The sequence below is a fragment of the Amblyomma maculatum genome, chromosome 2 (assembly GCF_055883805.1).
Source record: "Amblyomma maculatum isolate TAMU_Amacu chromosome 2, ASM5588380v1, whole genome shotgun sequence".
Lineage (NCBI taxonomy): Eukaryota > Metazoa > Arthropoda > Arachnida > Ixodida > Ixodidae > Amblyomma > Amblyomma maculatum.
This window is the reverse complement of record NC_139345.1, coordinates 186112632-186125068: the sequence shown is the minus strand read 5'-3', so window position 1 is coordinate 186125068 and position 12437 is coordinate 186112632. Positions and strand designations below refer to the sequence as shown.

The following is a 12437-nucleotide window of genomic DNA, read 5'->3' as shown; positions in this document are numbered from 1 at the left end:
TTCAGTTCTTGTGCTCTCCTCCTTTAGTGTCGTGTCCAATGCAACTGTTCTCTTCACACTCTTTCCGTTCCACTGGATCAGTTTTCCTGCCACATGCTCTGCTAACAGTTGTTAGCACTCGAGAGCTATTTTTTAAGCGTATCATCCTGCCCGACAGAATTACAGAATATAAACTTAGCAAAAAATAATAAATTTCTTGATTCCTCCACACTTATGCCCTTGTCCATAATCCTGCACCCATTTATTTATTTATTTATTCAAATAAATAAATAAATAAATGGGTCGCACCCCAAACCTGTTTATGCAATTCCATCGACACGCGGATTTTTCTTAACCCATTTATTTATTTACTTATTTGAATAAATAAATAAATTGCCGGTGAACACCTCCGGCGACGCACTCCCTCACCAGAACAGGAGTTGGCCACCCTGGTGCAGTAATTGGCCGCCACCTCTCATGATAAGCTCCACAAAACCCCGGCCCTTAGTCACCAGCGGCTGCGGAACAACTGACCACGGCGGCGGTCAGACCTGTGACGCAGCAGGGGGTGCTAAGAATGCCTGGCTCCGCTGGAAAGGCCGCCATTGGAAACTGACCCTGGCAACGTTTAATGCTAGAACCCTAGCTAGTAAAGCTAGTTTAGCAGTGCTGTTAGAGGAACTAGAGGGTATGAAATGGGATGTCATAAGGCTTAGTGAGGGTAGGAGGCCGAATGAGGCATATACTGTACTGAAGGATGGGCATGTACTGTGTTATCGAGGTTTACCAGAGGGGCGACTAGGAGTAGGTTTCTTTGTCAATAAGTGTATATCGGGTATATATAGATGAATTCTGCAGTAATAATGAGAGGGTGGCAGGCATCGTAATTAGGCTTAATAAGCGGCATAAACTGAAAGTTGTACAGGCCTATGCACCTTTATGTAGTTATGATGACCAGGCAGTTGAAAGCTTCTACGAAGATGTAGAATCGGCAATGCGAAAAGTAAAGACGCAGTATACTGTACTAAAGGGCGGCTTTAATGCCAAGGTAGGGAAAAACCAGGCAGGAGACAAGGCAGTAGGTGACTATGCCATTGGTTCTAGGAATAGCAGGGGGAGTTACTAGTTGAGTTTGCAGAGCGCAATAACTAACGAATCATGAATACCTTCTTCAGCAAACGGAAGAACCGGAAATGGACATGGAAAAGTCCTAGCGGGAAGACTAAAAATGAAATCGAATTCATAATGTGTTCAACCCCCGCCATTATGCAAGATGTAGAGGTAATCGGGAAAGTGCGATGAAGTGACCACAGAATGGTAAGGTCCCGAATTAGCCTAAATCTGAAGAACAAACGCAACATATTAGTAAGAAAGAAACCCATCAACGAATTAGCGGTGAGGGGGAGGGCAGAAGAGTTCAGGATCTCGCTACAGAATAGGTATTAAGCTCTAACCAAGGATGGCGACATTACCCTAGAAGCAAGGAACAATAACTTCAGAGATATCATTGCTGAGTGCGCGGTAGAAGTAGGCGGTAGGATAGTTAGAGAGGATACCGGTAAGCTGTGTAAGGAGACAAAAGATTTGATTAAGAAACGCCAGAGTATGAAAGCTTCCAATCCAACAGACCAGATCGAATTGGCCGAGATATCAAAGCTAATCAATAAGCGCAAGGTGGCCGATATAAGGAAGTATAACATGGAGAAAATTGAGCATGCTGTGAAGAACAGGGGAAGCCTTAAAGCGGTAAAGAAGAAACTGGGCTTAGGCAAAAACCAGATGTATGCGATATGGGACAAAGCGGGCAACGTCATCACGAATATGGACAAGATAGTCAAAGTAGCCGAGGAGTTCTATGCATATCTCTACAGTAGCCAATGTAGTCAGGACCGTAATGAGATTGGCGGTAGAGAAAAACAGTCAGACGTTCCACCAGTGACGAAGGACGAGGTAAAGAAAGCACTAAAAACTATGAAAACGGGGAAATCAGCTGGAGAGGATCAGATAACTACAGATTTGCTGAAGGACGGGGGGGGGGGGGGGATATCGTGCTAGAAAAACTGGCCACTCTGTATACGCAGTGCCTGGTGTCATGGACGGTACCGGAACCATGGAAGAATGCAAACATTATCCTCATTCATAAGAAAGGGGACTCAAGGACCTTAAATATTACAGTAGTAGTAGTAGTAGAAGACTTTATTAAGGCGCAACACTTAGGTGCCTAATACATCGATGGTCTGCTGGAAGAGCAGGCGCTGTTCTTCTCTACCCTTAGCACCAAGCCAGTCCACCCACGTCCAGATAGTATGGGAGGAGGTGGAAAAGAATCCCGATCGCAGTGCAACCGGACATGAAAATAGGCAGTGGGAAAGGTTGACATAAGGGAAAGGGCAGTTGGGGCTTGATTGATCACGACAGAATTTGTAGAGATATAGCCGTGCAAAGGTTATGAGTGTATTCAGCTCTATCTGCCGAAGGATATGAGCCTCCCGAATGGAGAGATTAGGATGAGGGTCGGGGTAGAGCTCGCGGTCTCAGCGAGCAGCATTGTAATATTCGCTGATGGTGGCGCGAAGAGACAGTCTCGACCCGCCCTCCAAGGATCTTGGCCAGGGGATGAACGGTACCCGGTTATGAGTTTCACAGGCGAGCTGGTTCACCAGATCATTGCCGTCAATCTTCGATTGTCCAGGGATTCATCGGAGGAAGACGGGGCAGGGCTGGAGCACAACAAGTGCAGCCTCGAGCGCCGTGCTCTGAGTGGGCTCGGCGAAAGAGGACCGGACGGTGTGCTAAGCATGCCTCCCATCTTATTGCAGGTGATCGTGCTATCTACAGCCGGACTGCTTTCAACATTTCAACCCCAAGGCGAAGGGCTCACAGAGCAAGCAGCAACATTCGGCAGCACGTGGGACAACGCCTACTGCATCGACGGTTTTCTACAAGCGTCAACATCAAGCATCGGATTTGCGACGTCATCAAAGACACAGGCTATAAAATCAGGACTGCATTCTTGGGACTTCAGTGGGCTCGGCGAAAGAGGACCGGACGGTGTGCTAAGCATGCCTCCCATCTTATTGCAGGCGATCGTGCTATCTACAGCCGGACTGCTTTCAACATTTCAACCCCAAGGCGAAGGGCTCAGAGAGCAAGCAGCAAAATTCGGCAGCACGTGGGACAACGCCTACTGCATCGACGGTTTTCTACAAGCGTCAACATCAAGCATCCGATTTGTGACGTCATCAAAGACACAGGCTATAAAATCAGGACTGCATTCTTGGGACTTCAGTGGGCTCGGCGAAAGAGGACCGGACGGTGTGCTAAGCATGCCTCCCATCTTATTGCAGGTTAGTTATACTGGCTTATTTAGAAGTGATGAAAGAACGCTTGTTGTTGTGCCGAGCCCACACACTCTCCTATTTATTGCTGCTGACTGCTTTCATGTTTGTAAGTTATTGCTTTGTGGCGATATAGAGGAAAACCCTGGTCCTTCTGTTGCGGAAATGTTAGAGCAACTAGTGGAAGGTCAGAAAATAATTCGCAGCGATCTAGTAGATATTAAGGAAAGACTGGAGAATACTGAGAAAGCTGTGTTTGAATTTGGTGTGCGCATGCAGAAGGTAGAAGAGAATATTAAGGAAGTACACAATAATTCGCAGCAGATACAAAGGCTGCAAGAAATTGTCGCAAAATACCAAGAAGAACTTAACTCGCAGAGGTCACGTCTAGCGGATTTGGAAGATCGTAGTCGAAGAAATAACTTAGTTGTGTTTGGCATTAACGAACAGGATGATGAAACGGAAGATGACCTGCGACGGAAGGTAATTGGCGAGGTCTTTAATCAAAAATTGGGTTTTGATTGCTTGTCTGTAGCACGCATTCACAGAATGGGGCGAGGAGCCTCTATTCGCCCAGTTATTCTCTACTTCCAGAACTACCTTGAGAAGCAAATGGTTTGGCGTAACGTACGGAAGATAAAAGATTCCGGTATTTCTATTCAAAATGACTTCTCGCCAGAAGCTTTAAGAAAGCGCAAATTACTTTGGCAAAGCGGAAAAGCAGAGAAGGACGCTGGCAAAAAAGTAAATCTAGTTGGAGATAAACTACGTGTTGATAAAGCCTTTTACGTTTGGGATGATTCGTGCAACATGCGAATGCCGGCTCGACTGACCGTTCAATCAGATAGATACCGGTCACAGACTCTGCAGCGTCAACTACGCATGCTCTCGCTCAACGTCAGGAGTATCGTGAATAAAACTGATAGCCTGGAATGCCTGCTTCTTTCACATGACCCTCATATAGTCATCCTTACAGAAACTTGGTTACATGATGGCATCTCTAGCGATACAATTGTTCCAACTGGTTACAAAGTATACAGGCGTGACCGGTGTTCTCGTGGTGGAGGGGTTGCCGTTATAGTGAAGTCTTCTGTTGCCGTTACTGTATTAGACCAAATACCTGACCACGAAAGCTTATTTTTGAATGTATCTCTTTGGGGCATTTCCTTTCTACTATGTTCAGTTTATCGTCCACCCAACTCTGCAAATTCGTACCTTCAAAAACTGTACGATCACCTGTTGGCAAAGCGTTATTGTAATACCATATTAACTGGCGATTTCAACCTGCCAAGCGTGAACTGGCCATGTCTGGCTTATGGACAATGTGATGACAATAATACTATCTTGGATATCATGTTAGCTCTGAATTTAGATCAAATGGTTAGAGAACCCACCCGTGACAGTGCCATTCTTGATTTGTTTTTTGGCAGTGAAAGTTTTTCCAATGGCTTTTGGAGTGTTGAGCATGGCATTTCAGATCGTGACTTGTTATCGTTTTGTTGGTCTTGTAACTATGAACGGTCGTCCGAGAATGTACCACCTGTACGTATTCGAGACTTTACTCGATCAGACGACACTGCCATAATAGACTACCTAGAAACGTCTTTAGTTATTAACGAGAGCGATGATATTCATGTTTTGTGGAATAGGTTTAAAAAATCAATACTTTCTGCTATTGAAACTTTTGTTCCTCTGAAAAAAATAAAACCGTATCGAAGGAATCCTTGGGTCACCCGGGAAATTATACACCTGAAACGCAAAATAAAACGACATCGTAGGCAACTTAAGGCTCCTACTGCAACCTTTCAAGAATTAAAGCACGCGTTAGCATGGAAGTAAATGATGGCAAAGAACCATTACTACCAAGTTATTCTTCCTTCATATTTAAACACTTATCCTAGCAGATTTTGGAGACATCTAAGTAAGAGAAAGGAAGTGATAGATAGAGTGAAAACGGATGAAACTGTGTTACTTGATAGCCAGAAAATTGCGGATTCTTTTAATCATTACTTTCAAAGCATTTTCACATTGAAACCTGTCCTTACTAAACCGAAAGAATGTATAGATCCTTGTAGTATTCCTTCCATCTCAACAGAAGGCGTATTATCATTGCTACGCCAACTTGACACAAAGAAAGGCTGTGGAGTGGACGGCATTCCAAACACTTTTTTTAAAACGCTATGCTTCACAGATTGCTGAGTATTTGGCCAACATGTTTTCAGTTTCCTTCCGTACAAGCGATTTATTTTTTGACTAGAAAGTAGCACGTGTAGCGCCTATACACAAATCAGGTGATCGATCAATACTATCCAATTACCGTCCTGTATCAATCACTAGCAGCTGTTGCAAAATTATAGAACACATTCTGGCGGGTATCGTTAGAGATTTTCTCAGTGACAAAAACATTTTATCACCTTTCCAACATGGATTCCGAAAAGGAATGTCAACAGTTACCCAACTTGTGTCAACTGTTCATGAATTATCCTCTGCCCTTGACAATTCCGGCCAAATGGACATATTGTTCTTGGATTTTGCCAAGGCCTTCGATACGGTCCCACACAATAAACTTATTCATAAATTAGAGCAAATATGTCTTCCACAATATATAGTTCAATGGATAGAGGCATACTTGGAAAAGAGGAGCCAGTTTGTTGAGGTGAATGGTGCCATTTCCGAATCACTGTGTGTTACTTCGGGTGTACCGCAGGGAAGCGTGTTGGGTCCATTACTGTTTCTTATATATATAAATGATTTGCCTGATGTTATTCCAAATTCTGTATCCATACGATTATTTGCAGATGATTGCATAGTGTTTAAGCAGATAAGGGAAACTTCTGATCATGGTACTCTTCAAGCCTCTTTGACAGCTATGGACAAATGGTGTGTGGAATGCAGCATGAAACTTAATGTCAAGAAAACTGTACTCCTACGTGTAACAAGGAAAAAACATTTTAACCCATTTACTTATTCCCTACAAGGCTCCGATATTAAAGAAGTTGCAAGCCATAAGGATATCGTGCTAGAAAAACTGTTAGGGCTGACACTTACCAATCAATTGGACTGGTCACCGCATATCTCACAAATTTGTTCTTCGGCATTCTCGACACTCTGCTTCCTAAAACGCAAACTTAATCGCGCCCCCTCTAATATCAAACTTTTGGCATACAACACATTCATCCGAACTAAGCTCGAGTACGCCTCTATCATTTGGGACCCTCACACAAAAAAGAACATAACTGCTCTTGAAATGATACAAAGGAAAGCAGTCAGGTTTATTTTCCACAAGTACAGCAGATCTGATTCTCCCACACAGCTGATGGTAGAAAATGACATCCCGCTCCTTTCAGTCCGCCGCAAAATGAACAGGATTTTGTTTCTTCGTAAGATTCTGTCACAGGAAGTTAATATTCCGTTACCTAACTTTGTCCAACCTTCTACTGCCAGACGAACACGACACACTAGGGAACATATGCTGCAACCTGTCTTTGCCCGAACAAATTCATTTAAGTACAGTTTTTTCCCACGGACCATCTCTGATTGGAATTTGCTTCCAGAATTTCATTTCCAAAGCAGTAATTTTAACAAGGCACTGGAAGGTCATTTGTTTGGTTAGGCTCCTCAACTTTTCAGTACCTTATATCTGTTTCCTTTGTTCATGCCGAATTGTGCTGTGTGTTATTGCCTATTTTATTTGTTAGACTGTCAAATTTTTTATTAATTACTATTATGATTCCTTTTTTCTCGCCGAATTGTAGTGTGTATTGTATTTTTTTTTTTTGTTTTTTCTGTGTGTGATTGTTACCTGGTATGCCCCTCCTGCTTGGGCCATAAGGCCTGCAGTATATTGAAATAAATAAATAAATAAATGTGTTAGACTTTTAGATTGAATGGCGCGGATAGCAGCGTGCGAGTCAGTGTATATAATATACTGAGACACAGGTGGGGAAAAAGGGAAACTTTGATTGGCATGAATAATGGAGATAACCTCAATCGAGATAATATCCGGAGGGTGAAGAACGGGGCCGCTAGTGTGTGTAACAGGGGTAGATAGATGAGGATGAAAGAGGACCTGGCTTCCGGACGCGCGAGGAGCCACATAAGAGGCATCCGTGTAAGCGACTGCATGGGTATTGAAGGGAGGACTATGATAAAAGGCAAAATGAACATAGGGGCCAAGTTTGATGACTGTAGAGTGATTAGTTATGGTTAAAATTGCGTCGAAATAGCGCGGCCGTCGATATAGCCAAGAGCAGTGTGACGCCACATCCAATAGAAGTCATCTCCAACCATGTCTAATAACCGGAAGACATCACTATGACGTCTCACATGACTATGACGTCACTATGCGCTGGGTGTCCTATCCAGGTGTCTGTGCGGCGCGCTTCATTTGGCGCTTCCTCTAGTGCCACTTCCCACAGCACACAGAAGCAGACGCAGTACAGCAAGCATCACTGGCGTTTCAACTTTGTTTACATGAAAGAAGTGGCGCAGTATCTGTCATAATTATCTGCGGACAACTTAACCGTGCTGTAAGAAAACGGAGGAAGAGAGAGCGAAAAAATAGAGAAAGAGGTGCCGTAGTGGAGGGCTTCGGACTACAGCGTGATAGCGGCTTTGCCTCATCGCAGTTTAATTAGTGAATCCAGGTTGCCCCCTAGAATGCATTCCTTGAGCTACCGCAGAACCCCGACCGCATTAGACGTATAAGGATTTATGCAGATGACATCACTCTCTGGACAACAGCGTGAAGTGATGCGCAGATAGAGGAGAAACTGCAAGAAGCCATAGACGCAGTTGAAGCATACTCGTCGCTCGAGGACTAAGATGCTCCCTGAAAAAGTCAGAATATATTATCTACCGGCAAACACGGTCAGGCTCAGCATACCATAACGCTATCTTTCGGACGAGTGCCCATACCTTAGGTCCCCAAAATCCGTATTTTGGATCTCATACTCCAAGGAAATGGTTTAAATGGAGACGCAATTAACGCCCTTCAAGGCAAAGCACAGCAAGTGATGCGACTCATTTGAAGAGACACTCTGGTATGAGAGAAGCAAATCTCCTCAGGTTAGTACAGTCCATCGCGATTAGCCGCATGGCCTACATTTGTCCACATCTCCCACAAAATATGGATCCGGAACACCACAAAGGCTGTCGCGCAGCCCGTGCCTCATGCCTTTACAAGCAGCACTCAAACGCCAGGACATCATCTACACGGATGCTTCACACAATCCGGACATTCCTCACATCTGCACTGCTGTGTTCACGAACATTCGCCCCTCAACGTTCAATGCCGCCTCCATCGACTGCACTAGCATCGCCGAGGTCGAATGCTTAGCCAATACACTCGCTATCGCACAGTTAAGTCATTTTCAGACTCAGCACACCACGATATGCACAGACTCCCAAACAGCATACAGATATCTCCTACGAGGAATTCTCCCACACTCATCTGCTAAAATATTATCTAATCTACCTACCCCTCCGATCCCATCCCCCATCACATGGATACCTGGGCACGAGGACATCCTTGGAAATGAGCGCGCTCTTGCTTTTGCCCGGGAACTAAGCTTCCGAGCGCCGGTGGATGGCCCCCAAAACCTTCATTATACACGCCCATCGAACCTCTTGACTACACTGCAATTGTTCACTACTATCGTCGTTGCCGTGCCACGTACCAGCCACTACTTCACACGCTTTATCGCATCGGCAGCACGTACTGTTGACAACTCCAGACACATTCCTTCCCATCTCCTCAATTTGCCCACATCGTTCACCCCACGGACTTCCCACCATACTGCACCACATGCAACGCCACCCCATCTACCCTCTACCATTACTTATGGGAATGCCCACATCCATTCCGCGTTCCTCCCGTACAACACCCCACCCCCTCCTTCTGGGAGGCTGCCCTTCTAGCCACGCAACCTGCAGATGAGTTGCGGCTGGTCGAGCGGGCTAAGCTAGAAGGCTCCTGGACTAAGAGGTCCTCCTGGTAGTGTTAACATTTTTTTTACTTAAATAAACTTTTTTCCTCCTCCTCTTTGTCCACATCTCCGACTTAAGGCGGCTGAGAAAGATCAAATCGACATCATCAAAAGTGAATTAAACAAGCCTATCCGCACGTCAAATGAGCGACGTTTTGGTCTAGGCGTACGAAATGCGCTAGGAGAGATCTTAAAGGCAGTACGATCTCGCAATATGAATTCCTCTCTGCCACACCAAGTGGCCGATTCATTCTTTTCAAGCTAAACATGAGCTACGAGGGTCAGGGTGGAACCAGAGTGGGTCTGCCAATTGAGATACGCAGCCAGCTAATTATTCCACCTATTGCAAAGAGCATGCACCTCGAACACCATACGGAACGCAGAGCAGATAGAGCCGGAAATCTGGCAAAAAGTTTTCACAATGACAAATCGCTGATGACGCGGCAGACTGGGACGAAGAGAGAATAGTAGCGGTCGATACTGACGAACAGGGTAACCTGCTGGTTGACGGGGTGGGTTCCACAGCTCATACGAACACGGGGAAGAGGTCGCTATCGTCCTCGCCATAGCAGGACGCTCGGCAAAAACCATTTTCAGCGATTTCAAAACAGCAATCGACAAGTACATCGCGCGACGAGTTTCCCCACAGGCAAAGCGAATTCTAAGTAGCATTCACATTTCTAGACAAGTTCGTATAACCTGGGCACTTGCTCACCACTCCTTTCCTGGGAACGAGGTGGCCCATGAACTAGCTCGAGGCCTTACTTTCCGAGCTGGTCACTCCGGGCCAGCCGATCGTTTCACGAACAAGGACAGGCTAGTCAAGTATAGGGATATTCTACAGAACTACAGGCTTGCCAGACTGAAATACCCACCCGTGGAGAAATCGCTTACTAATCATCTGGCATCGGTTTGGAGACGATTCCGAACCAACTCATTTCCAAACCCGCAATTATGCAGCTTCTATTACGAAGGACAATACTCAGACAAATGTAAAAAATGTAATGATAGGGCCTATCAAAATCATATGATCTGGAAATGTGCTCAAGCTTCACAAGCGAGTCGGTTCATTAAAGGCTCTGAACACTGGGAGATACTGCTGTTCAGCTCCGACCCATTGACGACTCAACTCCAACTTATCCGACTAGCTGAAGGCGCCGCCGAAGCTCAAGGGCTAACGGCCGGTGTCTAGGCGGGGGTGACCTGTACGCTACTCCCCTGTATCCGTCGGACAATAACGTTTTTCCGTCCGTCCGTCCTCATAATACCAACTCCGACAACGGCGACACCGGATATTGTGGAAAATAGGCCATTTCACTGCCACGCTTATATTTTGCCACGATTGTTTTATTTTAGAAGCTTCTCTCTCGGCGACGCGGGCAAGTTAATTTTTACCGAATCACTATTATGTGAGCAAGGTATAGGTGAGGCCGAGACCTTACAATACCCGTAGAGTTCTGCGTGCCTCATCCAGAACGACTGCACACATTCAACACACGCGCGAAGTTTTCCATAAGTGGTATCCTGAGTAATCATCAAATCCCTAATTAGTTCTGTTTATGCTTGTACTGTGAAGGATACCTACGAAATCAGGCTAGAGTTCTAGTATCAGCCTGTAACGTTTGTAGCCATATAAATGTTAGTCTCCTTCGCTCGACATGTGCAGCTGCAAAGAAATCATAAAACGTTCAACATTGTGTGTGTGTGTGTGTGTGTGTGTGTGTGTGTGTGTGTGTGTGTGTGTGTGTGTGTGTGTGTGTGTGTGTGTGTGTGTGTGTGTGTGTGTGTGTGTGTGTGTGTGTGTGTGTGTGTGTGTGTGTGTGTGTGTGTGTGTGTGTGTGTGTGTGTGTGTGTGTGTGTGTGTGTGTGTGTGTGTGTGTGTGTGTGTGTGTGTGTGTGTGTGTGTGTGTGTGTGTGTGTGTGTGTGTGTGTGTGTGTGTGTGTGTGTGTGTGTGTGTGTGTGTGTGTGTGTGTGTGTGTGTGTGTGTGTGTGTGTGTGTGTGTGTGTGTGTGTGTGTGTGTGTGTGTGTGTGTGTGTGTGTGTGTGTGTGTGTGTGTGTGTGTGTGTGTGTGTGTGTGTGTGTGTGTGTGTGTGTGTGTGTGTGTGTGTGTGTGTGTGTGTGTGTGTGTGTGTGTGTGTGTGTGTGTGTGTGTGTGTGTGTGTGTGTGTGTGTGTGTGTGTGTGTGTGTGCGTGCGTGCGTGCGCGCGCGCGCGTGTAAAAGATTCACGTTGCTTCAAGGGCCTCTCATAAGCACCCTTAAATGTCGGGATTTTTGCAGGAGCAGTACGAATTCTGCTACGACGTAGCCTTTCATTTCCTGGAGGCCACAAGGACATACGCCAACGTAGAGGAGGCAGACATGTCGCCTGGCGAGGTCTGCTGACTGCTTCATATCCTGTCTGCCTGCATTCAAATTGTACCTTCGCCATTTGGGATGCAGCCTTAACATAGAAAAATAAAAGAGAACATATGCACTAAGCCTCGACCCTTCGTACTTTATACGTTCACTAATGCTGCCCGCGTGAAAAAAGTATGCGAGAAAAGCTGTTAACATATATGGCATATTAGTGTAGTGTTTGCATATGGACGAAGCCATACTGAACAAAGCGATTCTCGCCACTGCAGTTGTCTGCTACACACTAGCATGTCGATGATTTTGAGTCTCCGGATTGAAGTTCACAGAGCATAGCGGTACTAACCCAAACTTGAAAAAGCACAGGCAACTTTGCCAGGTTTACTGACACGAAAACGCCAAAAATCTGAAACGTAGCAGAGAATCTAGCCAAATGGAGCACCAAATTAACTTGGTCGGCCAAAAAGTTAACATGGTACGAAGAAACGAGTTTTCAACTTGCGCGTCGGGGTTGACTGGCTTCCTCCTTCAGGGCGACACGGGGCTTGTATGTAGCTATAGGAAAACGAAACTTGATTTGCTGTGATACCAGTAATAATGATTCTGCCCGAAGATAACGGCGTCGGGCTATGTCGAAACGTTCAACTTCATTCCGGATGCTCACGATGTGGGGACATTTGCTTATACAACCCCTCTGGCAGTGGCGAAAGTTGTGGTTTAGTCAGGCTGGCCTAAGGCTATGCTAAGTGAAAACTAGATTGTAGTTTCACCCTTCGAA

General features: G+C 45.5%; 2 protein-coding genes across 2 annotated transcripts in view; both read left to right on the top strand.

Annotated features, from left to right (window-relative positions):
* The window catches only part of LOC146200610 (uncharacterized), a 306225-nt gene extending 294447 nt beyond the window's left edge, over window positions 1-11778 (top strand). Inside the window, exon 33 of the mRNA XM_084595576.1 lies at window positions 11585-11778. The gene's annotated coding sequence lies outside the window, so the exon portion shown is untranslated. The remainder of the gene's footprint in view (window positions 1-11584) is intronic.
* Window positions 2613-11689, top strand: LOC146200611 (uncharacterized). Its single transcript, XM_084592408.1, has 2 exons — window positions 2613-4214; window positions 11585-11689. Exons 1-2 carry the CDS (start codon window positions 2613-2615, stop codon window positions 11687-11689), a joined length of 1707 nt encoding a protein of 568 aa, XP_084448534.1.
* Window positions 11779-12437: the final 659 nt, after the last annotated feature.

Excerpts from the sequence above, each read along its gene's own strand:
- LOC146200611 (XM_084592408.1), top strand. The coding sequence starts at position 2,613 with ATGAGTTTCACAGGCGAGCTGGTTCACCAGATCATTGCCGTCAATCTT. Across the intron at positions 4,215-11,584 it reads TACGCATGCTCTCGCTCAAC|GAGCAGTACGAATTCTGCTA; the intron begins GTCAGGAGTATC and ends GGATTTTTGCAG.